The sequence below is a fragment of the Ictidomys tridecemlineatus genome, chromosome 4 (genome assembly GCF_052094955.1).
Source record: "Ictidomys tridecemlineatus isolate mIctTri1 chromosome 4, mIctTri1.hap1, whole genome shotgun sequence".
In the NCBI taxonomy this organism is placed as follows: Eukaryota; Metazoa; Chordata; class Mammalia; order Rodentia; family Sciuridae; genus Ictidomys; species Ictidomys tridecemlineatus.
Genome location: NC_135480.1, coordinates 53,315,543 through 53,342,722, shown reverse-complemented (window position 1 = coordinate 53,342,722; position 27,180 = coordinate 53,315,543). Strand labels below are relative to the sequence as shown.

At 45.5% G+C, this 27,180-nt stretch overlaps 1 protein-coding gene across 2 annotated transcripts in view; it reads right to left on the bottom strand.

Moving 5' to 3' along the window:
- Window positions 1–24,988: 24,988 nt before the first annotated feature.
- Stk33 (serine/threonine kinase 33) overlaps window positions 24,989–27,180 on the bottom strand; it is a 169,907-nt gene continuing 167,715 nt past the window's right edge. For both annotated transcript variants that reach the window (XM_040284801.2, XM_021727408.3), the window contains exon 13: window positions 24,989–25,807. In XM_040284801.2, the coding sequence (XP_040140735.1) occupies window positions 25,622–25,807 (186 nt within the window). In that variant the 3' untranslated portion in view covers window positions 24,989–25,621. The remainder of the gene's footprint in view (window positions 25,808–27,180) is intronic.

Below are 27,180 nucleotides of genomic sequence, written 5' to 3'. Positions count from 1 at the left end.
ACCTTTCTCTAGGCTGATGGTACGTGGTACAATACTCTGGAGACAGTCTGGATGTGGCAGCAGGTTGCTGCTCTGATCAGGAGCAGACCCAGAGATCAGGACGGTAAACAATCGAGACTTAACAGGGCACCTGAGGTGTGTTAAAAGTATTTTCAACTTAGATGGACTTATAGGGATGGAGTACCATCATGAAGCCTAGAAGTGTCTGTAGCTATAGATTAGGTAGATAGGTGATAGAGGAAAAACATATACATTAGTGTGATCTCTGTATCACATATTCCTTAGCACAATCCAGAGAGGAGGCCTGGGAGCAGTGAACCCCGCAACCCCCAATCACAAAAGCACCCCTTACAGGGACATCTTGATTTCTAAATATGCTTGTCCACTAAAGTGATCCAGGGCTTCTTGTAGAAATGGCTGATTTCATGTCTGGGGCAGCAAAATATATGAGTCCAGGATAACTTATTGTCCCCCAAATACGTATTTATGCAAGAACAATGGGGACATATCAATAGATACAGATGCCAACTTGAAGGGACTCCAACTGGCCAAATCTTGTGCAATTTGTATATCAAAATAAATAAGGATAGTGGCAGTTTACTACTTATTGGGAAAAAAAAAACAGGATACCACGAATTCCTACTGAGATGAATGAATAAATTGAAGATTTAATGATTATATGAATTCAGAGATCTTCCCACATAGTTATTAATTACAAAGGAAAAAAGAATAAGTTTACAGTGGAGAAGCTGGCAGAGAGCACCTTAGTTATGAGACCATAACCATGCACTAGGGTGCTGGGACTCTCACTCAGAGGTAGAGTACTTGCCTAGCAAGGTCAAAGCCCTGAGTTCAATCCTCCACACTGCAAAGCAAACAGCTGAATCACCTGGTAAGGTTTGGTGAGAAGAACCTGCAGTCACATACCTGCCCACATACAGCCTGAATTGAAGCTTGTGAGACATTAGACAAACCCAAGTTTCAAGGATCTTCTACCAAATAACTAGCCTGTCATAAAAGTGCCAGATCAAGAAACACCAAGGAGTTGGGCACGGTGGCACACGCTTGTGACCATGCTGACTTGGAAGGCTGAGACAGGAGGATTTCCAAGTTCGAAGCCAGCCTCAGCAACTTAATAAGGCCCTGTGTCAAAATTTAAAAAAATTTTTTTTTTCAAAGGCTGAGGTTGTAGCTCAGTGGTACAGAGCCCCTGGATTCAATCCCCAGTATCCCGACCTCCCTAAAGAAAACAGATCAAGGAAATGTCCCATATTGAAGGAGAACAAGGAAATATGATGAATGAGAAACATGATCAAAGCAATCGGATCCTTTTGCTGTAAAAGACATTGTTGGGACAACTGTGGGGTCTGAAGACCAAAGGACAGTTATATATCAGAGTTAATTTGCTGATTTTGTTGGCTGTATAGAAAAAAGAACATAGAAGAAATGCACACTGAAGTAGGAGATGGGATGTAGCATCGTGTGGTCATCTTTTCTTCAAATGGCTCAGGGAAAAAACAATGATGTGTACTTAACTTATCACCTCTCTATAAAGTTGGGGTTATCTCAAAGTAAATTTTAGAAGGACATGGGGGAGATTGGGAGGGGCTGAAGCTCAAAGCTGAGAAAGTAGGGGTCCAGATATATAAATCCTAAGATAGGTACTGGATGATCCAGGCTAGTTTTGCCCAGGGGAGACCTGCACTGACCCTGGGTCCCCACCTAGCTGCTTACCTCCCACTGCAAAGCACAGAAGCTGGAGACATGACAGATTTGAGGATTTCCCTGGAGAGATCAAGTAGTTCTGGTTTTCTCCCCTCTTCTCCCCCAGCAATGGGAAAGTGTTTCCAGACAAGCAGAGGGATTCTTGAAGGGGGGTGGCCTGAGTTCCTTGAGTTTGGGGACAGGTGCTAGATACTTTGCTGGAAAATCTGAAGGCCAGGGGTTAACTAGAGCTGCCTGGGCTGCAGAGAGAAGAGAGTCCCCTACTCTGAGGGGCTCTGTCCTGGCAAGTTTGACTGGGCAATGGCAAGAATGTTCCTAGCAGCAAGGGAAAGGCCACAGAGATGTGACACTGCTAGGAAGGGCATGTAGGTGACCTGGGTGATTATGAGGACTGTGAGCTGGCATCTGAGTGCGCTAGGCTAGGCTCACCTCAGCACAGACCTGACCTCCAGGGCTTACTCCTGCAGGGGCCTGCTGCAGGGTCTCCACACAGCTCCTCCTCTGGCTCAGCCTGTGCCTGGCTGCTGTTCAGGTGACAGTGTCTAAAATAGCCAACCACTGCTGGAATATCACTGCATGACAAACCACCCCAGAACCCCATGGATTACAGCCACAACATCTGTTTTCTTGCTCCCAGGTCTGCAGGTTGGCTAGGTAACTCCTCTTCAGGATCTGAGTCAGCTGTGCAGGACTTTGTGGGGTCTGGGCCTGCTCTTCTTTAAGCTAGCAATAGTGCAACACATCCTTATGCTCTGAATCTTTCTGCCTTCCCTTTCTGCTACCAAACCAGAGAAAATGCTCTGCTTTTAAAGTGCTCACCTGATGGGCTCAAGCCAAGGATCTCTGTACCTGATAGTTGGCTCATGGGGGATTTTAATTACAGCTACAAAAATCCCTCCACAGCAGTTCCTAGATTAGTGTTGCTCTGAATAACTAGGGGTCAGGAATCTTGGGGGGAGCGGGCATCTGTAGAATTCTATTTACTACATATGACTGAGCACAGTATCTGTGGGTGGGAAAATATATACCTCCCTGAGGGAGAGGGAAGAGAAAGCCACCCATTATTCTATCCACCACAGGGCTCCGGGAGCACCTGAAAATCTATTCATCTATCCACCAGACAGCAGTACCTGGGCAGGGCTCAAGGGAAGTGGAGGGCTTCACACCTGTCCCCAGAGGCTCTGTCACAGTCTTCTTCCCAGGATGGCCCTGGGCTTGCACCTGGCGTCTGAGCCCCACCAGGCCCCAGGAACACTCTTGAGCTTCCCTCCTTGGGCTCCCTGTCTTGCCTCCCTGTGGCGCTTGTTCCGTCTTCACTTTACCTCACAGCAGGCCCCTCCTGGGCAGCCACCCACTCAGGCCTGGCCAGACCCTTCCCTGCCCTCCGATGCCCCAAGACACTCACACTACGCTGTGGCTAGAGGCTGAGGTCAGACCCTGTTCTAGGCCCCCTCTCCAGCCACGCTCTCTCCACAATCCACTCTTCTCCCTGCCTTCCCCACCTCACTCATCCCTAACTCTCAGGGGGCCAGGCATCTCCCTACCTCCAGGCCTTTCATCACAGGAGTCTCTCCTCCCACCCAGTTTCAGGGCTTTTTTTCTCCTATCGCCATCCCCATCTCCAAACCCTCCCCATCCTTCAAGGCCTAGTTTTCTTTGCTCCTGCAGGAAGCCTGGTCTCATCCTTCCTCCTGAGCTGGGTAGAACTCCTTCCTCTAGAAGAGGTCAGGGCAGGTGGCAGTGGGTGTAGGGAATGTTTAAAGGCAAGGAATGGACGACCCAAAGTGCTGATGTGCCTCATATCACCTTAGATACCTTGGCCTATATGAAGGGTCAGCAGGGGCAGCTGCCACATGACTCCCTCTCATGTGCCTGCTCAGGCCACTTCGCTGACTCTTGCACACTCTGGGATGTTCCCCAGGATGGTTTGGTATGGGGACTGCTTCTCTTGCCCCAGCTGTGACATCTTTTCAGAACAGGTCTATCTCTCCTTGGGGCCCAGGAGCAGGACTCAGTTTGAGCAGAATGAATCGGCCAGTTCTGAGAGATTTGACTCTGTTCTTGGCCAGCAGAAGCTTGGGCAGAGATGGCCAGGCAGAGAGGCTGAGGGGCTTTGAGAACAAGGTCACATCTCAGTAACCAAAAGCCAGTGGAGTTCCTTCCATCAAGTTTTTAACTAGAAAAATAGTGTGCCCATTTCTCTGTAATACACCTCTGGGCTTTTTTATTATGACTTCATTTCCCCTTGTAATATTGGAACGTCTCTATAATTGTAAAAGTGTAATAGAATCTAATAGAATTTCATTTGGCGCCTGGAATGCTCCATGCCATGGCCGCTCATTCGGAGTGAAATAATGATGTCTAATGCCCACACACGGCTCCCCGTGACCTTATTCAATCTTGGGGCTGATCGGGAAATATATTGATTCAATTATACACTGATGACAAATGAACTAAAAGAAAGAGGAAAAAAAGGTCAGCATATATTTGAAAATGTAAATCTTAGCAATGTCTTTGGGGTTCGCAAAAAAAAAAAAAAGAAAGAAAGAAAGAAAAAAAAAAAGCCATCTCAAAATGCCATTTGTGGCTAATAGTGTAGAGTTCCAGACTCCATCAAGGAGATGTGTCAGGTGGTCAGGAAGGCATTAATGGGGTGTTGCTCTCTAAAACTGGGATCAGGTTTTAATCCTCCCTGAGATGCTTCTGCTCTCATGGCCTTTCCCTGAAGCTGCCTTTTCCCCAGCAGCCAGCTCTTCCCTCCTCCTCCTCCTCCTCCCTCCCTTCCTCTCCCCTCCTTTCCCTTCCTTTCCCTTCCCCTCCCTCCCCCCATTCCTTCCTTCCTTCCTTCCTTCCTGGAATAGAGTAAGGACAGGGTGACATAGTCAAACTGTTGTTGGGACAGCAGGAGGCTCTGGGTGAGCTTGGGCCCCATGGTGGAGGGAGTATACTTTGGTCGCCCAAGCCCAGCTAGTGATGAGCTAGGTGAGAGAAGGTGGAGAGCAGCACTTTGTAGCCAGGTACAGGGGAAGAACGAGTGGCCGGAGAGGAAGGAGGAAAACCAGAAGGGCTAGATGGCACAGGTTCCAGGAGGGAGGAGTTTGAAGAAGGAGGAAAAGGCCAGTCATACCTAGCCATGCCTAGTATCTAATAGAACATGGAGCTGCATAATCCCCCCAAGGCATTCACAAAATTTCTCAACTTAAAAAATAGTTATTGGAAGTGTTGGTGAGGATGTGGGGAGGGAAAGGCACACTCATACATTGCCGGTGGGACTGCAAATTGGTGCAACCAATCTGGAAAGCAGTATGGAGATTCCTTAGAAAACTTGGAATGGAACTAGCTTTTTACCCAGCTATCCCACTCCTTGGTCTCTATCCTAAAGACTTAAAAATAGCAAATTTCAGTGACATAACCATTTCAATGTTTATAGTAGCACAATTCACAATTGCTGAACTGTGGAAGCAAACTAGGTGCCCTTCAATTCATGAATGGATAAAGAAACTGTGGTACGTATACACAATGGAATATTACTCAGCATTAAAAGAAAATAAAATTATGGCATTTGCAGGTAAATGGATGGAGTTGGAGGATATCATGCAAAACAAAATAAGCCAATCTCAAAAGGCCAGGGGCTGAATGTTTTCTATGATAAATGGACGCTAATCCATATGAGGGGGCATGGGACAAGTAGAGGAACTTTGGATGGGGCAAAGGAGGGGGAAAAGGGGTAGGAAAGGTGGTGGAATGAGATGGACATGATTACTTTAGGTACATGTATGATTGCATGAATGATGTGACTCTTCTTGATGCACAACCAGAGAAGTGAAAATTCTGCTCCATTTGTATACAATGAACAGAAGAGCTTTCTACTGTCATCTATACTTGATTAGAACTAATAAAAAAAAATAGTTTTGGGCTGGGGGTATAGTTCACTGGCTAGGCCCTGGGTTTGATCCATACAGAGAGAGAAAGAGAGACTGAGAACAGTAAAGTATACAATTACACATACCTTAAGCGCATAGCTCAAGGATTTTTTTAAAAAGCCATATTCATACATGCCTGAAACTACCACCAAATCAAGACCTACACTACATCAGCACTTCCTCAGGACCCCTCCCCATTAACCCCCCTCCTTCCCCCAGGTAACACCATCCTGGCTTCTACCCAATAGAGTCCTTTTGTCTGCTTTTGAACTTACACAGCCTGTACATTTTGGTGTCTGGCTTTCCTTCCACACATGTCTGTGAGATTCATCCCTGCTGTTCTTGCTCTGCATGGAGTGAGCAAAGACTGTGAACAAACTGCAGGTTGAAATCATGGAGAGGGAGCATAATAATCAGTGGGGAAAATTATGATTTTAATCATAAAAATTTAAAAGCTTTTGTCAAAACAAGAAAAGCTTTCTTACTGTTGGTTATAAATGCATAATGAAATTTAAAAATTGTAAAACTAATACCCATTTAGTACATTGCAATTTAAGACATCAGAAATATTAAGAGTGTAAGTTTTAGTTCATGGTGGAATAATTTACTAAGAACTGTTTGAACAACACTTGTCATGTGACTTGCAACGTGGCAAACGTTCTTTTCTATGCCTTGGAAAATTGTTCTACTGTTTGCTGTTTGGATCAGCTTTTATCTTTGTATTTTCAGTGTTGTGAAGTATCTCTGAAAGTGCCTTCAGAATAAAGTCTTTGGGTAGGGTCACTTTCTCGGGAACATTCTCATCCTTTTTATCACAACCTCATTTATGTTGCTAGGTTCCTTTGCTGCATGTCTACAAATAGCAGCCATGTCAACATTCCCACAGCCAGCTATTTCCTCCATAACTCCATTTGCCTTTGATGCAAATTTCACTTCCAGAATTATTGTTTTTTTCAATTCTCTGTTACACTTTCAGCTCTGTTAACTAAGTCATTCTTTTGATTAATGATGTTCGCAAGCTGTCACATGGGTTTCTAACTTGGAGACAAGGAGGCAACACAACAACACACTTTGCTGTCTGTGTGTGAGCTGAACAGCAGATGCCCAGTGTCTAGTCACCAACAGGCTTTGAAAGAAGTGACATGATTGGTCACAGTTCGTGTTGTACATCTGCCATTTATGTAGCAACTTGTGGACTGAAGAGCTAGCCAGGAAGTTTGTGCTTCTTACCTTTACTTGTGTTTAAAAATGAACCATGGACTGAAATTTAAACACCTTTTTGAGAGGCTGGTACTATATTTAACTAAACCATGGTAACTGTGCCTATTGGAACCCCCTAAAATGAAGATGGCCTGGAGAACTAGTCTGTTTTCAACTGCTAAGTTCTATTCCTTGCACAAATGTCATTATTTCTTTATCCACTCTTCTGCTGAGGGATGTGGAAGCCGTTTTCAGCTCGGCACTATTATAAATAAGTTTTTTGGAGTAAACACTGCTGCAGACACTCCAGAGAGGGACCTCAGTGGGTCCCATAGAGGGGCCATCAGGGAGGCTTCTGGCTGTGATGAATATTCTCGCACTTGTCTTTGTCAACGTTTGTACTCTTTCTTTTCTGTTAACTGAAGATTTTTCTACTTGGGTTTACTAGGTACTTCATGTGACCCCTGGCAAGCCCCTACCCTTGCTGAACTGGGGGAATCTGAGCCAAACTGTAAACAGAGGATTGACAGAGTCATGGTTGCACTGAGATGGAAGGAAGGGCTTGCAGGGACCACCTGATTTGGCCCTTTTCCTCCAGACCCATTTTACAGATAGGAAGACAGATTCTAGACAGAGGGACTTGTGCAAGGTCACACAGAGAGTCAGACCTTGGGTCCCTGAGCTGCCTTTGTGAGGCCTTACTTCCCTGCCAAGAACTGCCCTCAGGTGCCACTTATCCCAGCTTCTGGGCTGGAGCTTGCCTTATTCTGGAGCCCCTGGGGGCTCTCCCTTCCTCTCCAAGGACAAATACATGTGCCACCCACACGAGAGTGGAGGCCAAATCAGTCGTGTAGGGCAGGAGCCTAATGGAAACCCTTCTTCTCCCTGACACCCCGGAAAATTTCAGCAAAAACTCAGCCCAGCCCAGCACAGGCGCCCCATTTAGTTCTCATAATTAGCTGACAGCTCATTAGCAGCTCATTAGAAGCCCTGGAAATGTGGTGACAGTAACAAATTCAGTGCAGCCAGGCAGCATGGGGGTATCCCCAGAGGCCTGACCCAGGCTGGGCTTCCAAGGGGCTGCTGGGAATGAGCCCACCTCTATGCCCAGGTCTGGATCCTCTGTTTGAATCATATTCTTTGAATTCCATGAAAGTGATCCAAAGCATCACCCTAGCCGACCTCCCGCCCCACCTGCACAGCTCCCGGCTGTAGAGCCTTCCATAGCTCCTCCCCTGAGAGGGCCTCATGGATGGAGGGAGGCTGGCTCCAAGGTAGGAAGGGGACCCTAGCCTCTGGCCCAGTCGGGCCCATCGCTGTGCCAAGGCAAACCTGCAAGGTCCACCTGCCCTCTGCCACCTCATTGTTCTTGGGGCTCCTGTTCTCCAACACCCCTGCCCATTTGTCCCACCAATTTTAGTCTTCGTCTTTCTGTCCATCTTTCTGTCTTGGTCTATCCCTATTTTTTCAACATCCATCTGGCACCTACTCTTTGATAGGTTCAGTCCAAAATAACTACAAAGAATCATTAGACACAATCTATCCACAAAGAGCTCTTGGCAGAGAAGGGGAGGAGACAACTGTGATCCCCTGTGAAAAGAACCGGATGGAGTAAACACTGCGGACACTCCAGAGAAGGACTCCAGTGGGTCCCACAGAGGGGCCATCAGGGAGGCTTCTGGCAGGAGGCAACCTCATGAAGGAGGAGCAGGGGCTTGCTGCTCTGTCCAAGTGTCCTCCTAAGGCCATCTCTTTGCCTTGGTTTTCTTGCTGCTGTCCAGGCTCTCCCCTCTCCCTAGCCAAACCCCTCCACCTCATGGTCTCAACCACACAGAAGGTCCCAGCCACAGAGGACAGAGAATGGGGACAGAGTCAGCCTCAGGGAGAAAGTGAGGGCTTGGGGACCAGGGAGGGATGAAGGGTCTTCTCCCACAGGGTGGGGGAAAGGGAAGAGAAGCAGAGGATGGGGGTCAAGTGGGAGGTGCTGCGTTCTACATGGTCAGGTGGCCCCAGTCCCCAGCAGATAGGTGACTGAGGGCAAGCTGTTTATCTTCCTGAAATTTCCTTTTGTGCTCTTTGAGGAAGCCTGCAAGGAAGGGCCTTGACCCAGTTTTTGTGGAGGAACAGGGGCTCCTGGTGTGGCCACCAAATGTCAGGGATCTGCGGGGGAGGCCTGGACCCCAATCCTGAACTCGTAGCTCCACCTCAGGGCAGCCATACATCTGCCACAGGGATCGATGGGAAGTCATTATCATTGCCACATGTTAATGACACCAATTAATTCCCCATCTGTGGGTCCAATGCAGCCTTCAGCGTTGAAGGTTAAAGGGAGGGGACTGGCTCAGGGTGAGTTTTCCCCAGGGATGACAGTTCTAGGCCTGTTTGCAAGACTTGGGAGAGTCTGAGGCCTTGCGTTTGGGACTGTACACTTTGTGCTCATGTGTGTGCATGTTTTCATTATCCTGCGTGACTTACATATAAAGAACATGTCATTTGTACACACATGAACATTCTGGGTATGCCTGCATTGTGTATATAATATTTATTTGTACAAAATATAACTCTTGTGTTTGTGTGAATGAAGAACTCTATGTGTGTCCTGTGTCCCTTACTTGTGTACAAAATATGTGTATATAAATTATGCCTCTGTAATAGGTTGTTCATATAGAAAGTTTAAATCTGCAAAGATTATGAGTGTGAGTCCTATGCCTGTGAATGCTGAGAATACAAAATATTTGTGTCCTGCAAATTGTGTGTGGGCATCTGGGTGAACATTCTGTGTCTGTGTCATCATTGTACAGATATGTACCAGCCCAAGTTGGTGTGTTTACTTACACATTTGTATCTTAATTATGAGGCACTGAGGTACGTTGTGGGGGTCATAGTCTCCTCTCTGCCCTGAGGTTCTGCCCTTGAGCCTGGGATTCTAAAAGTAGATCTCCTTCTATAGTGACGTGGGCCTGATGCTGCCCAACCCTTCACCTGGGTCTTGAAGGACAAATAGGATTTCACCAAGCAGAGGGACTAGTAGAGGAGGGAAGGACATTCTGGGCTAAAGATGCTGCACCAACCAAATAATAATAGCAAGCACCTCCATTTCACTTATACACACCAGGGAACGTTCTAAGCATGTCATACACATTTACGTAATCTTCACAGATTAGTGGACAGCATTGACTTCATGGGGTACTATCATTATTCCCATTTTACAGATGAGGAATATGAACTATGGAGAGGTGAGGAGCTTGCCCAAAGACTCAGCTTGAAAGGGGGATAACTGGGATCTGAACAGACATACACTTACATCCATATACATTCAAATGAACACATGCTCAATGATATACACACCACACACATAGAGAGGCTATGAACACACATTCATTATCATACAGGAACACAGGGAACACACTCACACCCAGTCTCCAGGTGTACTCTACCTATCCAGAGTACCCTAGGCCAGTCCTCTAGCTTAGTGCTTTGGGGAGGTGGGAAAGAAGGGTAGTGAGATAGCAGGTGTAGAGGGAGGTGACTGGAATGGTCTCCCTCTTGTAATCCCTCCCCTATAGCTAAGAGGCAGAAGGCAGGATCCTTCCTACCCACTGCACTCAGAAAATTGTACCTGCTCTATCTGTGTCTGCTCAGCCTTGTTTCGTCCATCAGCTATGGGGGTTTTCTTGCTGCTGTCCAGGCTCTGGGTCGGGGGTGTGGAATGCTGTCCATCCCTCCACTCCCCACCTGTGGAGAAGACTCTGGGAAATAGGAGACCCCAAGTCCCCACTCAGGCCACATAAGTTCCCAGCCTCCTTGAAGACCAGCAACCACCAAGGTTCAAAATGAGAACAGCTAAAACTGCTGCTCTCCCCTGCAAATGCTGTCTCTTACCTGAGGAGGCTCCCTGAGGGCCAGGCTGTCCCTGGCCTGTGCCCTCAAGGTCACACTGTGCCCCAGCCACCCCCTCACCCACAGAAGGCCCAGAATTGGCAGGCGGCTGGCCTGTTGGTGCCAGACGCCTGGCCTACTGCCTCCCCTGGGCTCCCGCTCTTCTTAATTAACAGAACGCCATTGTGAATACTAAAGAAGAAATTAGCACATGTCAGTCATTTCCGGGTGTTTATAGATTTCTCAATCCATCTTTTATTAACCCCTTCAGTTCTGAAGCCCTGCCCAACTGGTTGGGTTTCTGCTTCCTTTGGATGGGAGCCTGGCCTTGCCCTCAAGGAGCCCCGCCTTTACATGTGGCTTCCCACTCATCTTAGAATCAGAAGGATTCCCACACCATCAAGCAGGGCCCCAGCCAGCCCAAGATATGGAGCAGTCAGATGGAGACATGAAAGACTGGTGCACTTTCACTTTCAATGCCACATCCAGGATTGGTGGAAAGCAATCACCTAAATGAGCAATCTGCAGAAGATTCGTCACAGAGCTTTTATCACAGCAAAAACCCCAAATAGCCTGTGTCGGAACTACTGGGCCCAGAGTGACAGGGATATGAACCCAAACTGATGGATATGAGAAACATACTGTTTTGAGAAAACTGTAGGTTACTAAAGCATATTTATAATATAATATTTAAATAATATCATATTGTTTCAGTCAGCTTTTTCCCTGCTGTGACCAAAAGACCTGTCAAGAACAATTAGAGGAGGAGAAGTTTATGTGGGGGCTTATGGTTTCAGAGATTTCAGTCCATAGAAGGCCAATTCCATTCTTCAGGGTTAGAGATGAGACAGAGCATCATGGCGGAAAGGTGTGGTGGAGGAAACTTTCTTGCATTGTCTCACATGAGCTCATCACACATTGCATTGACAAAGAAAAGGCAAGAGACGAATATTTTGAAGTCACCAAAAATATTAAGTTATTGTTTCTCTGTAGTGAATTCTCAGACAATTTCTTTTCTTTCTTTTATTTTGGTGCCAAGGATTGAGCTCAGGGGTATTTACCCACTAAGCTACATCCCCGACCCTTTTTATTTTTTATTTTGCTAAATTGCTTAGGGCCTCACTAAATTGCTAAAGGTGGCTTTGAACTTGCAATTCTCCTACCTTCGCCTCCCAAGCCGCTGGGATTACAAATGTGCACAGCTCAGATGATTTCTTTAAACTTTCTTTGTTACACTTTTTGAAGGGAAAGTGAGGAATGAGAGAAGGGTAAGTGATAAATGAAAGACAGAGACCAGGCAGAGATACACAGGAGATTTTGTCCAGCTGGGTTCCGGGACTTTCATGGGGCAGACTTAGGAATCAGAGCTGGGCGGGTCTTAATGCAAGAGGTTAGGGGTTGGGTTGGTGTGAGGGAGTAGTGAGTCTTTCTCAGAAAGGCCCTTGGGCGGGAAAGTGAGACTTTTCCTTAAAATGGTGGCTGTCACTTAAGATGGCCACCCAGATGCTAAGCAAGGACCTTACACTTTTCTGTGGTGTTTGAGTTTTTAATCTGAGTGTATGTACATGTGTGTGTGTGAATTTATTTATTTGTAATCAGAAAAAATCTGGGTTAGGTGTGCTAATTAACTCCAGGGGCAGGGGAGGGGCTGATGAGATCTTTAAACCTAAATGGGGCAGCAAGGAGCCTCTGAAGGGTGAGAAAGCCCAGGGAGGCCTGCTTGGTGACACTGTGTGAAAAGAAAGATTATTTGTAGCTGAAAAGGAAGGCCCTGGGAGAGAGGACAGGAGCACATTGCTTTTCATCTCTTATCCTCCTCTCCTCCAGGCATCACAGGGTGCAGGGGGCCTGGGTTTCGAGCTCAGTGGCTGCACTCCCTTCTCATTGACCTCCAGCCTCCAGAATCTTGTTTTATTTATTTATTTATTTATTTATTTATTTATTTATTTATTTATGGTGATTCTCCAGGTTAGCTTGCAGTACCTATAATACCTCCAGTTTCTTAACATTCAGAATTTGCAGTGCTTGAGAGCTCTTGAGAGGCTGAGCCCAGTAAGGCCCCAGGACCAGGGTCAGGGTAGCCACAGCCACCCTCCTGATAGCTAAGGGCTCCTTGCTCTCAGGGCCTCACTAGTTGCAGAGGCCTGAGATGGTGGGCCTTTAACCCAAGTGGTCAGCTGAGGAAGACTGGTAGGCAGGCCTGTTTTGTGTGCTCCTGTGTCCTACAATGAGCCCTGGGAAAGGGACCCAAAGGGAAGTAGGTGTGTTCTTGCTACATTTCTGGCTCAGGTGGATCAGCTGTAAGCAGAACCCTCTCTGGTACTCCAACTGCAGCTGTGGCCAATGATGGAAGGAGCAATCCCTCCTACTGGGTGTGGCGGTACAAGTCTGTATCCCCAGCTGAGGCTGAGGCACGAGGATTACAAGGTCAAAGCCAGCCTGGGCAATTGAGTGAGAACCTGCCTAAAAATAGATAGATAGATAGGAACTGGGGGTGTAGCTCAGTAATAGAGTGCTTGCCTAGGAGGCCCCGGGTTCAATCCCAAGTACTGCAAAGAGGAAAAAAGGAGAAAAAAAGGAAAAAAGGAGAAAAAAAGGAAAAAAGGAGAAAAAAAGGAAAAAAGGAAGGGAGGAAGGAAGGAAGGGAGGGAGGGAGAGAGGGAAACGGTGATGAGCTGCTGAGGTGGAGGGGCCACGTGCCCTCCAGAAGGTTGCAGCTAGTTTGGGTGACTGGGGCAGAGTTACCAGAATAAAAGATTGATTTGATTTTCAGTTCTCAAAAGCTGAAGTTTTATAGGACTCTCTGGTGTTTCCCCCAAGCAGAGCCTCAAGGGAGACACAGAACACACCCCTTGGCCAAAAATTCTCCATTATTGAGGTGAGAATTTTTACTGGGTCTAGACTTCCAGGATGGGATCTCATAGGAACAAATGTAACATCCTGAACTTAAGGTAAAAAAATAAATCAACCACTAACTTGAGGATAGAGAAGATGAAGTAGCTCATGTGAACAGGGGATGGAGAGAAATCTTCAGAGCCTCTGGCAGGGTGTATGATGCCCGTAGGCATTCAATGCCAGCCTAGCGCTTTATTCAGGACACTTTCCAGTCACAAGAAATGGCCAGGGGCGTTGGGTCTTGGGTTCAGTGACATAGTGAGTGGTCCCTACATCTCATGACTGGTGTCCTTATAAGAAGAGATGAGGAGAAGACACACAAAGACACAGGGAGTGCTGAGGTTGTAGAACGCTTGCTTAGCACGTATGAGGCCCTGGGTTCGATCCTCAGCACCAAATAAAAATAAATAAATAAAATAAAGGTACTGTGTCCAACTACAATTAAAAAAAAAAAAAAGACACAGGGAGAGGCCATGTGGAGATGGAAGCAGAAGCAGAAGCCGGATGTGGTGGCACACACCTGTAAACCTAGCTACTTAGGAAGCTGAGGCAGGAAGATCACAAGTTCAAGGCCAGCCTGGGCAACTTAGTTACACCTTGTCCTAAAATTAAAAGGACAAACAAGGTCATTCACACAACAGACACTTGTTTTCTGAAGGGGCTGGAAGTCCAGGATCAAGTTCAGTTTCTGGTGAGGACCCTCTTTCTGGTTTGTATACATTCACCTTTCTGCTGGTCCTCAGGTGGATGGAGAGCCCACAAGCACACAAGTAAGCTCTGTATTGTCTCTTTTTGTGAGGACACTAATCCTTTTCCATCACAGCCCTACCTTAGTGACCCATTTTACCTTAATTACTTCCATAAAGGCTCTACCTCCAGATACAGTCACACTGAGGGTTGGTTATTATTTATTTATTTATTTTCTATACTGGGGATTGAATCCAGGGACACTTAGCTACTGAGCCACATCCCCATCCCCCCCATTTTTTTTTTTTTGTATTTTATTTTGGGACAGGGGCTTGCTAAGTTGCTGAGGCTGGCCTTGAACTCTCGAACCTCCCCCCCCCCTCAGCCTCCAACATACTGGGATTATAGGCATGTGCCACTATGCCTGGCTGGGGGTTGGCTTTGACATAGGTGGGACACAAATATTTAGCCCCTAACAGGGATCTTCACACATTGCAAGTGGAGGGTTTGATGATCTGGAATTCTCTCACTTTCTCTCCAGAGAAGTGGACACATCCTCCCCACCTCACCCTTCCCTCACTCTCCTCTCCTTCAATAGCCATACCAGGATTCAGTCCTGCCAGGCATCTCATCTTCTAGCCTAGGGACCCATCTTGAGCTATTTTGCAAGCAAGCATGTTTCCTTTCTAAGGGGAACTTTAACATGTAACATTTTCTCCATCCCAGAATTGGGCTAAACTTAAATGTGTTTCCAGAGACTATGAAAGATTGCAATGCCAAGCCCACTAAGACTTGTGGCTGCATTCCTGCTGCAGAGCTCCCCACAAAAGCACATTTGCAGGGTTTAAAGACCCACTGTCCTAAGTGGTGGTGGTTTTAATTAGCTGCTATTCTGCTTTTAACTACAGACTCCCATGAATTTAGCTTTGTTGTTCTCCATGTAGTTGCTTGTTGATCTACCCTGAAAATGCGTAGTAACATTTATTTGCAGCAACAGGGTATCCAGGGTCTTACCTCCCAATCATGAGCATTTGAAGTGGGCATTCCTGTTGGTTCCCACCACTCTCACAGAAAGAAACTCATTGGTGATGTACCCCTTGAATTTGTGTTACTTGAGAGACTAACAATACCATCCAGGGGAAAGTAATAGAACTACCGGCCAATTTTCAGGTTCGCAGAGAATTGTTTTATAATGTGTTTAAGCTTATATTCTTGAATCGTATGTAAGCAGTTCATATGTGCTGCCAGCAGCAAGTTGTGTATACTCATTTACTTGCAAATCCCTTTTCTCTAGAAAGTAGAAGCAGATCAGTGAATCTTGGGGTTCAGAGGTCCTAGTCTGGAGGGTTGGGAAACTCAGTTTGAAGAGCACAACCTAATCCTTGGGCTCTTGGGCTACTTAGATTTCAGACTTCCAAAAGAACAACACGTTCCTTTCCTTCTCTTCCTTCCCGCTTCCCACCCTCCTTCCCTTCTTTCTTCCTGAGCTGGCCATGGACTGTTCCCCAGGTAAGTGAGCTTGTCAGAGCTGTAGTTCTGACCCAGCCAACACAGCACACTGGCCACACGGGGCAGGCGGGCTTCTGGAAACAGGGGTCTTTGTGGAGGCTTGGAATCCTGAGTCCTGGGAAGGAGGGGTGGCTGCCATAGCCACTGGGCTTCAAAAGCAGAATCTGAAGATGTTTTCCTAGTACCTGTTTTTTCCTCCTTGCTGTCCCATTTCCTGCTTCTGTTTGTCCATTAATCAAAACCAGTGACCAGACTGTGCCCCTTTGCACCTTGTAAACACTACCACTTTCCTCAACCACGTCACAGCCAAAGCAAAAACTGGAGATGGTAACCTGTTGACCAAGAATGACCAGTAGATGCCCTACAGTCTTGATGTTGACATTGCTGTCTCCATTGTGCAGGTGGGTGCCACTGCAAATCCCCAGTATTCACCTTAGTCCCAAACAAGTTCCCCATAAACTGGCCAATTTAAATGTACCTCATTTTAAATCTCTTCACTTCCAAAGGCAATGATGGGGACCTCCACTTAAGTGTACTCCAAGAAATCTAGACCAGTGGAGAGTCTCCTGCCGGCCTCTTTCCCCCTTTATAGCAGCTAAGAGTTAGGGCTTCTGCTGCTCACCCTAGAGACTGAAGGTGGGCTAAGCTGTTGGGGGACCAGCTGCCAGAGCTGTGTGTGACTAAGCCATAAGAGCTGTGCCTTCCCTGACCCCATGTAGGGGTCCATTTCGTTTCCACACCCTGCCTGGCTCTGGTCTAGCGAGCACTGAACCACCACAACGCTCCTTCCCTGGGCCTGCTGCAGGGTAGGGAGGGCTGGGCTACTCCTTAAACTTTGCACCTCCAAAGATGCCTCTTAGTATCTCCATGATGGGCTCTGTGTTTTGAAAGATTTTGTCACTCAAAAACTTTAGGTGTGAGTGGGCCTGAGCCGCTTCATCAGAGGCAGATATGCTCTTTGCATTCTGTCCCTTGTCAGTTGGAAATAGCCTGCTAGTGTCTTTACTTTGGAGTCCAGATAGGAAGCAGACACATTGCATGTCAGGATTCCTGGAAAGCTTCAGAGACCCAAGAGTGGGGCCAAAGAAGCCTGAGCAATTTCTGAGGGCCCCTCCCTCCCACTCACATCCCACAGGACACCCCTTCCCAAATACTCCTACCTAGCTCCCACCCTATATCTTAAGTTGCATGCTCCCCAGCACTCACTCAGCACCCACTCACTCTGCTCCACAAGGCCAGTCCACTTAAGGGACACCCTGTGGTGAGGGAAGAAGGACCCAAGAGCTTAGGCAACTGCATCATGCCAGGTCAGGATGGATCCCTGGGATTCAAGACTGACCCTCACCACATTGGACATGTGGCATGTTGCTGGCAGCAACTACTCCAGTCCTGGCTCACCAGAATCTGCCCAGGAGCCAGTAAAGCAGAGGCCTTGGAAGGAACAGTGAAGGCCAGGATATCAGAAGCAACACTTTGGTGTTGAGGGTCACACCTGAACTTCTGCTCTAGGAAAAGAGATACAGGTGACCAAGGACATGAAAGAGCACTCCTGGGAATTCTCAGAGATGTTTGGGTGGAGCTCAGAATTTTCTCTGAAAATGACCCAGATTCCTGTTAGTAACAGAGGAGGAACACTCAGGGCCATTGGAGCCAATCATGGAGGTTAATTCCCACCCCACACACCATGCCTGAGGATGGGAAGGCGGGATGCCCACAGCACACAGGCACAGATGACAACTCAACACATGTCTGCTAGAGGGCTTGGGACAGGTACTGTCTGAGGTTGCCAGGCCTCTCCTCTGTGTCTTACTGCCCCTCCAGAGGTAGCTGGGCTGCTAATGCATTCCCTGGCAAGAAGGTCTGTAATTTGATCTGTACCTTTTTACTTTTCCAAATAACTCAGCGCACAATTAGCAAGACAGAGACTTATGGAAAATGATTATGTCTTCTCTGGTAAACTCAGGGCTCTGTGACTCAGATCCAACTCAGGCACATCAACATACTCTGTTACTCCTGAGGGCATTATGCAGCAAAAGGATTCTTTAGTGGTCACAGAAGTCTGCCACAAGGACATAAGTAAGAAAATAAATGTGCTTCAGAGATATGTTGTCATTAAAGCCTGTCACAGGGAACTAAAGCCAGATAGCCATGAATCCTTGTTAACAGGAACGCACGACTCATGACAGAGGTGTGGCATCCAGAGTTCTGGGGTCCAGGTCACACTTGGAGAGACAGACAAGTTAGACTGGAGCCCAAGAGAAGTGGGGATATTTGGACTGTAAAAGATGCTCGGGGATTTAGAGATCACTCTCAACCCTGAGGGGCCATTGCATGGCAGCAGGAGCCTACTTTATAAGGTTCCAGAGAGTCCGAAGAGTCGCAGATGTCAGATAATGTGAAGACTCTTCTAGCATTTGCGTGTTTGCAGAGTAGGATTCATCTGTGATGGAAGGCAGGGAGGCTCCATCCCAGGAAGCATGTCATGGAGGTGGGTGGGTGCTGACAGAACCATTCAAAAAGTTTCAAGTTTCATTTGGGATAAGTACATGGTCCACCGTCTTCTGACTTCTTGCTGATGGGAGGCTATGGAATGATGATTTGGCGGCTGTGGCCTTGTTACCTGTCACAATTCAGATTTGGTTAATCAAGTTATTACGAGGTTTGGCTACATCCTCCTTGATCCATTCTACCTTTAAATCTGTTTCAGGCAACCATCTCCACTTCAAGATCTGCTAGGCATCTCAAATTTAATAGGACCAGATAGAAGTCTCCATCCCACTGTCAACTGCCAACTCTGTCTTCCCAAGCACATGCACTCACCATCAATCTCGTTACTGAAGCCAAAGGTCATTCCTGCTTCTCTCCTACTTTTCTTCACCCTTCACATCTAATCCATCATTGAATCCCATTAAATCTATCTCTAACATATACCTCATGTATTTCTCTTCATCTTCTCAGCCACCATCTCACTTGATGTCCTCTTAACTAATATCCCTGCTCCCCTTTTTGCTCCTCTTTGAGTCATTCCTTACACAGAAAACAGAGTACACACAACCATATGTCATTCTCCAGTTGAGAGCCTGTCAATGGTATTTAGAATAAATGAGATCTCCAAGGCCCTGAATTGCCTGGTCTGCCTCACTTCCTCCCCATCACACTGGCTTTTGAACCAAGTCCTGGAATCCCCTGAGATCTTTCCCTGTTCCCTCTGCCTAAAACATTCTTACCCTGGCTCTTCCCATGTTTGACTTCACTTTAGCCTTCAAGTTTCCTCAGAAAGGCTCTCCAAGAGGGGGGTCTTACCATGCTGTTCTCTATTATAGCACTCTATTAACTCTGTTCTTAGATCTAGTCACAAGATAATCATATTACATGTTTGTATAGACTGCTATCATGTCCCCTGTACCTCCAAGACTATGTGGCTCTTTAGCGCACGTGCCTGTCACGGTGGCTGGTACATGGTAGACGGTAGAGGTGTTTCTTGAATGAATAGCTGAAGCTCTCAGTCTATTCCTACCTGGTGAACAACATCTGTGCAACTCCGTCTTTCATGCTGCTACCACAGAGCCAGAGGCTGTTCACTTTGGAAAAAGAATAGTTTAGCTATCTTCCAAGCAATCAGGATGCACTGCAGGTGAGACATTCTTGCTCAAGTTTAATATGGGGTGGGGCATGTGGCAGTGTTTCATGGATATAAACTAGTATAAAAAATCAGGAAGCAGAAAGCAGATATGAAACTTCAACTGAATAGCTGAGGTCTGTGACTAAGTTCTGCATTGCTGGGGAAAAGGGAGTACAGCTAGAGCCAGGCAACTGCTCCTGCGGAAAAACATAACTCCTGCAAAAAATGACCTACTTCAGTATGTTTGGGAGCTTTCCCACTAGAAGGCGTTTCCTCCAAAAGTTCTAAACCAGCAACGAGGACCCCAATTTAGATCTGCCTCTCTTCTCTCAGCACCAAGGAGCAGACAGCTCCAGGGGAGGCAGTACCACCCCTAGCTGTTGGTTTCATCCCCCAGATCAGAAGTCCCTCCTGCCTCGCACAATGAGTGTGTCTGAGACACCTGAGCTAGAAGGATGTCAGGAGGACAGGGGAAGACGTCCTTGTGTCTAGTGTTATCCTAAAGCAGTAAGTAACGGTAAAAGTTAGAGGCTCACAAATAAGGGTGCAGAGGAGAGTTCCAGCAGCTGGCTCTGAGCTCTGCATTCTCAGCCACACAGCTACCCATCCCACCTGAAGAAGAAATATAGAAATAGAAATATTATAATGATTCTTAACCCCAATTTACCTGAGATGGGAATTGCAAACCTTTGCTCCTGGGAAGCATCAGTCTACTACATTCACCAGAAGGAGTGCCTGCCCGAGGAAGTAACAGAGCCTTTGCTCTTTGGTCAAAGACATGTTCAAAGGCTGCTGAAGACTGTTCCAGACAATGAGTGACCAGTGAAAACACTGCAAATTTATTTTTATCATTCAGAGTCCTTCAGAATGTAGCCTTCCTTGTTTCATGTTGTTGGATCTTACTCAAATTTGTCAAGATGTAAAATAATTCTGCTTTCTTCTGATATCTTAGATCTCAAGCTTGCCTATATTACCACTCTGGGAGACAGAGGTGTGCATGAGCCACTGACCTTTTGAAACCCTGGGATCAAACTTTACCACAGTCTCAGGCCTAAAGAGTAGGGAAGTAAAGCCACAAAGGCCTTGAGAGGCCCGTAGCGCTACAGTAGCACTTGAGCCTGGTGGTGGGGCTCGGATCCTGGGTTCTGCTACTTATTAGTTATGTGACCTTGAATAAATTCCTTTATCTCTCTGTGCCTCAATTTGTTCCTGTGTAGAGATAAAAATAGTATCATCTTCGTAGTTTATTGTAAGTATTAAAAGAACTAATACACATAAAGGGCTTAGCATGGTGTCTGGCACAGGGTAAGTGCTCTGAAATGTTGCTGCTATTGTTACATCATCATTCTGGAGAGGAACTTTAGCTAAAAGACAGACTAATATAATCTAAAATCCCCCTTACAAGAGGACTGTGATGTCAAGTAAATTCAGTGTAAATCAAATTTAGGACCAGGACATAATAGTGGCCACCTCCACACAAGGGTCAGTTGCTCTCCATCTTCCAATGCACCCATCTTGTCCCTTGGGGAGGCTGGAAATGCTGTTTCTGGGACTTTGCAATTGCTCCTATGGATGGAAAAAGATTTCTGGGCTGATGAGGGAAGTCTTCCCTGAACAATAGCTTGCTTTCAGGACCTTGACTGCAGAAAAAGAATGAAAGGTGTGCTTCAGTGCCCCACATGCAGGGAGACAGGTGGGCCCTCAGTATCATTGCCATGGCTAGGGTGTGAAGATGCTGCCTGATCTAGTTAGGAGAGGGGTGAGCCAAGTCTGTGCTGGGACAAGAGGGCTGCACTGCAACTGAGGCCCTAACTTCAGATGCAGCAGGCCAGAAACCACTGCCTCCTGTGGGGAGGAGGTCATCTGAGGTTTTGCTATGTGTTCCCAGATGGGATGGCACTGGTCAGCAGGGAGAAGAAGGTCTCTGAGATTGCAGCAACGCCTGTGACGACTCCTTTGGCTTTCCCAGTGTTCTACCACCAATTGAGTGCTGCTGCTCAAAGAGAGGCCCATGGGGCACAGGTGAGAGGCCCCAAGACTCCTGCTGGGGGCTGCTCCCAGTAATTTAGGGAAATGTGGAGAATTGACACAGCCAGAACAGGATTGATTACACCAGCAACTAAGGAAGGCAGACACTAAAATGCAAGACGGTTGCTGAATATGGCCTTCCTTTGAAGAACAAAGGCAAAGAAAATTGGCTCACCAATGAGCATTAAGTGATAACAATTCACTGAACAGAAATAAAAAATCAGTTCGAAGTCAGCTCACTCAGAAAAATACAGGATCCTGAAGAGTAAAACTGAACTATGCAAGACCTTTGAATAGTGGAAATTTTACTTTAAAATGTTTTTATGAAGTGATTTTTGTGCTTGCAAAGATGAAGCAAAAGCAAAGCCCAGGGAGCCGTCCTGCCTTCAGGCCGCCTGTGCTTCTGACCTTGGCACAACAGGTCCTGGGTTCCCTGGAAGCCTCAGGCAGATGTTCATCAACAGCCAGGAAGCAGCAGGGTGGCCCCCCTCCCAGGCTGGAGGGCCTCTTGGTTTTTGATTTCTTTAGGCCCCAAAGCCAGGGTTGGAATTTAAGACAAAAACACAAGCCTTTTGGGTCGAGTCCATTTTGTATTTCAGATTCAGTTGGTTAATGCTAGGTTTATTTTACTCTGCTTAGGTTCCAATCCTGGGAACAGTTCCCCTGCACCCCTGCTCCAGCCCCCATGACTACCCACGTGCCTCACATTTTCAGGAAGAACTCATTTAGGCTTCGTGCTCTGCTCATTGCTTAACTCTAATATGATAGGAGTAATTTAGGGAAATGTGGAGAATTGACACAGCCAGAACAGGATTGATTACATCAATCCTGACCCATCCTGGGTCAAGAACAATGTAGAGTTGGCGAGGAAAGGATCTGGATTGTGGGAAAGAAGAGAGTTCAAGGAAGAGACAATTTATAAAGAGACAGAGAGGGAAACTCGCAAAGGAAAATATGGTACCCAAGGGCAATAGTGTCTGGTCTTGTCCTTAAAGGGACCAGGAGCACACTGCTAAGGGATGCCAAGGAGCTTGGCCTAAAAAAGGAGGATGCAGCAAATGCCAAGCGGCCCAGCACACAAGGCACTGGGAGGAATGTCTGGGCCTTGCTCTCTATGGATAGAATCCTAACTAATCCAGGAATCAGGGCAGTCCGATAATGCAGTCCCTAAAGATCAGCCTCTGGATAGAGAGGACAGAGCACGCAGAGTAGTTTTGAAGGGGTCAATAGAAAATATCCAGCTCAGGGTCATTTCCCAGAGACCACAGCGTCTTGATATCCAGCCAAGTGCAGCCATTATAGGACACAACTTCCTCAGCCAATTTCAAAGCCCTGCTTACTGCTGGGAATGCATGTTTGAACAAAGCCTTTATTCTCTATTCCAACAGCAGGGCTGGAATTTTAAAAGATTCATTTTCAAGACTCACTGCTTTTGATCTGTCTAACCTGGAACTTACATTTTGGAGTCAAATAGAATTATTTAAACAAAGCATTTCCATGATAAGCACAAAATGTTTTTATTTTTTCTCTTCTGCTCCCTCCCCTGCCCATACTACATAACATTCTTACTCAAAATGTAAGGACTATGTGTGGCCAAATCTTCAAACCACAGCCTCCCAGCTTCCATAGATCTTTGTTTCCTCGCCCTGTCTTTGGCTTTGATTGTATACAGGCCAGGGAGGGGGCTAATTTTGTTTTAGACTGGCTATTCAATGAGCAGTGTGTTTCCCTTCTTTGACTTCTGCTTCCAGGTTTGACAAAGCCACATGCCATTCTTCAGTTTTGTTAACTGTACTTGCTTCTCATCTTGCTTTCCCCAACCCCAACCATTTTCCTTTCTTCTCTGATACCATCTTCTGTTCTCAGATGAACTCATCCCCAGCTCCAGGCCTGCATTCCTATCTTTTTTACATTCTTCCTGCCTTGACTTACCTGCTATCAAGTCAGAGAGTTGAATTGGAAACAACTGCTTTGTACTGTGGAGACAAAGTGTGTCCCTCTGGGCAAAACCCAGCTCTCTGTCCTGTGGTGCATGGGAGGTGTCAGAGAGATTGTCATTGATGCCTCAGAGATAGCCTTTTGGTCAAAGAAGCCAAACTGAAAGGGAAAAGCAACTTTTTTTTTCACAGCAATGGAAATTAAATGAAGAAAGAGGACTATTAGTTGGAAAACAATGCTCAGATATGGCCCAGTCTCAATGTGTTCCTTATGAGTAAATAACAGAAATAATAGGGAACTTGTCTCTCCAAAGAGTGAGTTAAATTTCTATCAGAAAGATTCTATGCAAATAAGATGAAGATATGTAACAGAATATCTCTGTTATTAGGAGAGCTAATAAAATGCATCTTATGATAGGAAGGATGGCTGGTTCTTGCCTGGTGTGTGATGGGAAAAGGTACAGAGACACTAAAATGTTATAAAACAACTTCAATTTTCAATAAGTAGATAGTTCTGGTGCTTTGCTCAGGCTTACTGAACAGAATCATTAATTTAGGGCCCAGAGAGATGTGGATAGTACTCAATTTTACCACAGACTCCTCTAATCCCCAAAGACAATATCACTGTAAAAGTAAAAGCATTTTGAACACAGGGAATAGTCCATTTTAGGCCTGGGAACTCTGCAGAGTCATAACCACAGTCTTGGTTGGCTTTTTTGCAAGGAGACCAGCTCTCCATCAAGGTCTAGGTCCCTACTCTTCCCTCCAGAGGTGACAGACTATAGCTCTCCCCTCTGCTTCCAAGTACTACTAGGAAAAGGGAATTTCCATTTAGCTAGTGAGGCCATGGTTATGATCTAGTGGACAGAACACACTCCTCGCTGGCTCACAAAACCCTAAGAGAATACTTAAAGCTTAGGAGATGCTGTACGGGATTCCTAGAGAACTGGAAATAATCATCAAAAAGGGGGAAAGAACTTGAAGAAGCTACATCGACTTCAGTTTTAAAATAAGACTAAGACTACTTACACTAGACATGTTTGGCTCACAGATTCCCTCAATGGAAGCAGGTTGAAGGTATTAAGAAAATACTGGCAGAACCCTTTGGCCAGGGTAACTCATGTCAGTGTTATCTCTGATGCATTCAGAATCACAGTAGTGTCTTCTAAATTAATTGCAGAAAGCACATGTACATCCTTTAGCCACTGAATGGATTTATATATACTAGTACTTGCTTAACTGGCCAAATATGGTTCACTTTGGAGTCCTAAATGACAATGCCACAAGAGTCTGAAATTAAGCTAGGTTATTACTTTATAAAGAAAAATACAAACTGATTTTTTTTAATTGAGAAGCCAAAAAGACATTCATTCACCCAGTTTAGCCTCTGGATAGCAAAATTATTTAACTGGATGGAAAGGAGATATCTCCAATACTAAGATTAATGATGTATTTTCCCTGTATTTAGCCTCATGCTCATCCCCAAGGTATGCACCTACCATTGCAGCAACAGGCCAACTATGGTCTAAGGATTACAAGACCTTAATATATTCCCTTCTCGTTAACATAAAAATTAACGTGCATGGGTAACATCTGGTTTTTATTGACTTAATCAATACATTGAGAATTTAGCAGCAAGTTAATGGCAAGCAGTTACAAAATGTCCTATTTTTTTATGTTTAAAATAAGTTGTCCTAAACAATCTACAACAACCTAAAATCATAAGAACACGTGAAGGACTGAAACATTCTGCCATAATGCCTATGGCAAGTTTATTAGTAATTTTCTAACAAAGTCTTCTAGTGCAAAGTGCACATAATTATTTGGAACCCCCATTACCATATTCGGCCTTTTGTTTTTCCCTTGCAAATAATTGTGCCTAACTGCAAAATCTTAAGTAAAACTGAGCAAGTATGCCCACAGCCTTCCACTGAGGGCATTTGCACCCCCTCCCAAAGCAAACTTCAGGTATAACTTATGTTGATTTCAGCTGCAGCCTGACATCAAGCCTGTTGGTGGCTGTCCTCCAACACCCTGTGCAGTTTACACTGCTTTGGAGATAACGAGCTTCAGTTTTAACCTGATGCAAACACAAGGCAGGGCCCAGCCGAGCTAAAAAACATCTCCGTATAGTACTGTCCTTTCCCCTCCTATGCCCTGCCTTTAGCACTAGAGAGAGCAGTTTGTTTTTGTACTATTCAGCACTGGAGGGAGCCTTAGAGTTTCTTTTTGGATCGAAGCAGGGCAGTGGATTTAGCAGTGGATTTGGTTGGAGACACAGGGGTTTTCTCTAGTTCTCCCTTGAGATCAGCTGGAAGAAGTTTGCTAGAGGTGGAAAGAGAACAGCACGTGTCAACGTCTTCTGTATCTGCCCTCTTACTGGTTCCAAGTAATTTCTTGGACTACAAATGAAAGAAGAGACCTGAATTAATTCAGACATGAAAATAAACATCAACTCAAAGAACGACACTGTCATTAAAGATTTGCAAGTTGAAGCATTCTATTTTTGGGACACAAAATAGTCACACTGTAAACTTATTATTAAATCTCTCCAAAAAGATCCTTTAGTTTTTGAGGTTTTTTTTGGTACTGGGGATTGAACCCAGGGTAACTTAACCATTGAATCACACCCAGCCCTTTTTTTATTTTAATTTTTTTACATTTTATTTTGAGACAGGGTCTCACTAAGTCCTTAGGGCCTTGCTAAGTTGCTGGAATTGGTTTGAAACTTACAATTCTCCTGCCTCAGCCTTCCATATGTGACACCACACCTGGCCCTTTATCACCTTTAAGCCAAGTGACTTTTTTAGTGTTTGGTGTGAAGCAAACCATACAGGCTCAATTTCAAAACTTCTGTCATGCAAAATGACATGTGCCCGCCCAGTGGGGTACAAAACTGCTGCATACCCAACCACTCTCATATCCTCACCATTCTCCTGCATGAATCCAGGAACTGACTTATAATCCTAGTCACACCACTTGGGCAGGTCTATAGATCCCTTAAAGTCTCAATTCTTCACTGGTAAAGGGATATGGAAAACAATAATTGCATGTTTACTTTGATTATGAGAATGAACTGAGGAGGTAGCCATGAAAGTACTGTGTGAGCTTAAAGCACAAAACAAGCAGATGAATTTTCACAGGCAACTGTAAGTTCTCAGATCACCTCATTCCAATAGTAGAAGAGGAACCAGTCTCAAATTCTGATGTCATGAGGGAAGCAGAGTCTACTTTGACCTTTGGTTCATTTTAATTAATCATTTTTAATTAAATTAAACTGAGCATAAGAGTTATAAAAGAGAGCAGAATGTTCCTGGATGCTATAAAACAGGACAGGGGCCAGGGGCATGGGATATAGATATAACATGTTCTCATCATGAGAGAAACAGTCTGAGAAAGGGTTCACAAGTTTACTCTTCTGGTTAACTGAAAGAGTACACGTTGATTAATAATCAGGTGAACAATTTTCAAAAATGTGAAAAAAATTATACATAACGCAAAGCAAATTAATCTGGTGTTTTTTGATCATTCAAACTCATATATAATAAGTACATTTTATAACACAAATTATAACTACATTTTATGCACAGTAGTGTGTGTATGTATGTGTATATATATATATCTCCAATGAATAAACAACTTCCCAGAGATGCAGCAAAGTTTCAGGTCATTTACACTTTTTGATATCTATATTTAAAGAAAGAGAAGATCTACCTGGTGTCTGTTTATTGCAGACAATTCTTAAATATGTGCCTCTTCAGAGCCTCACTCATGT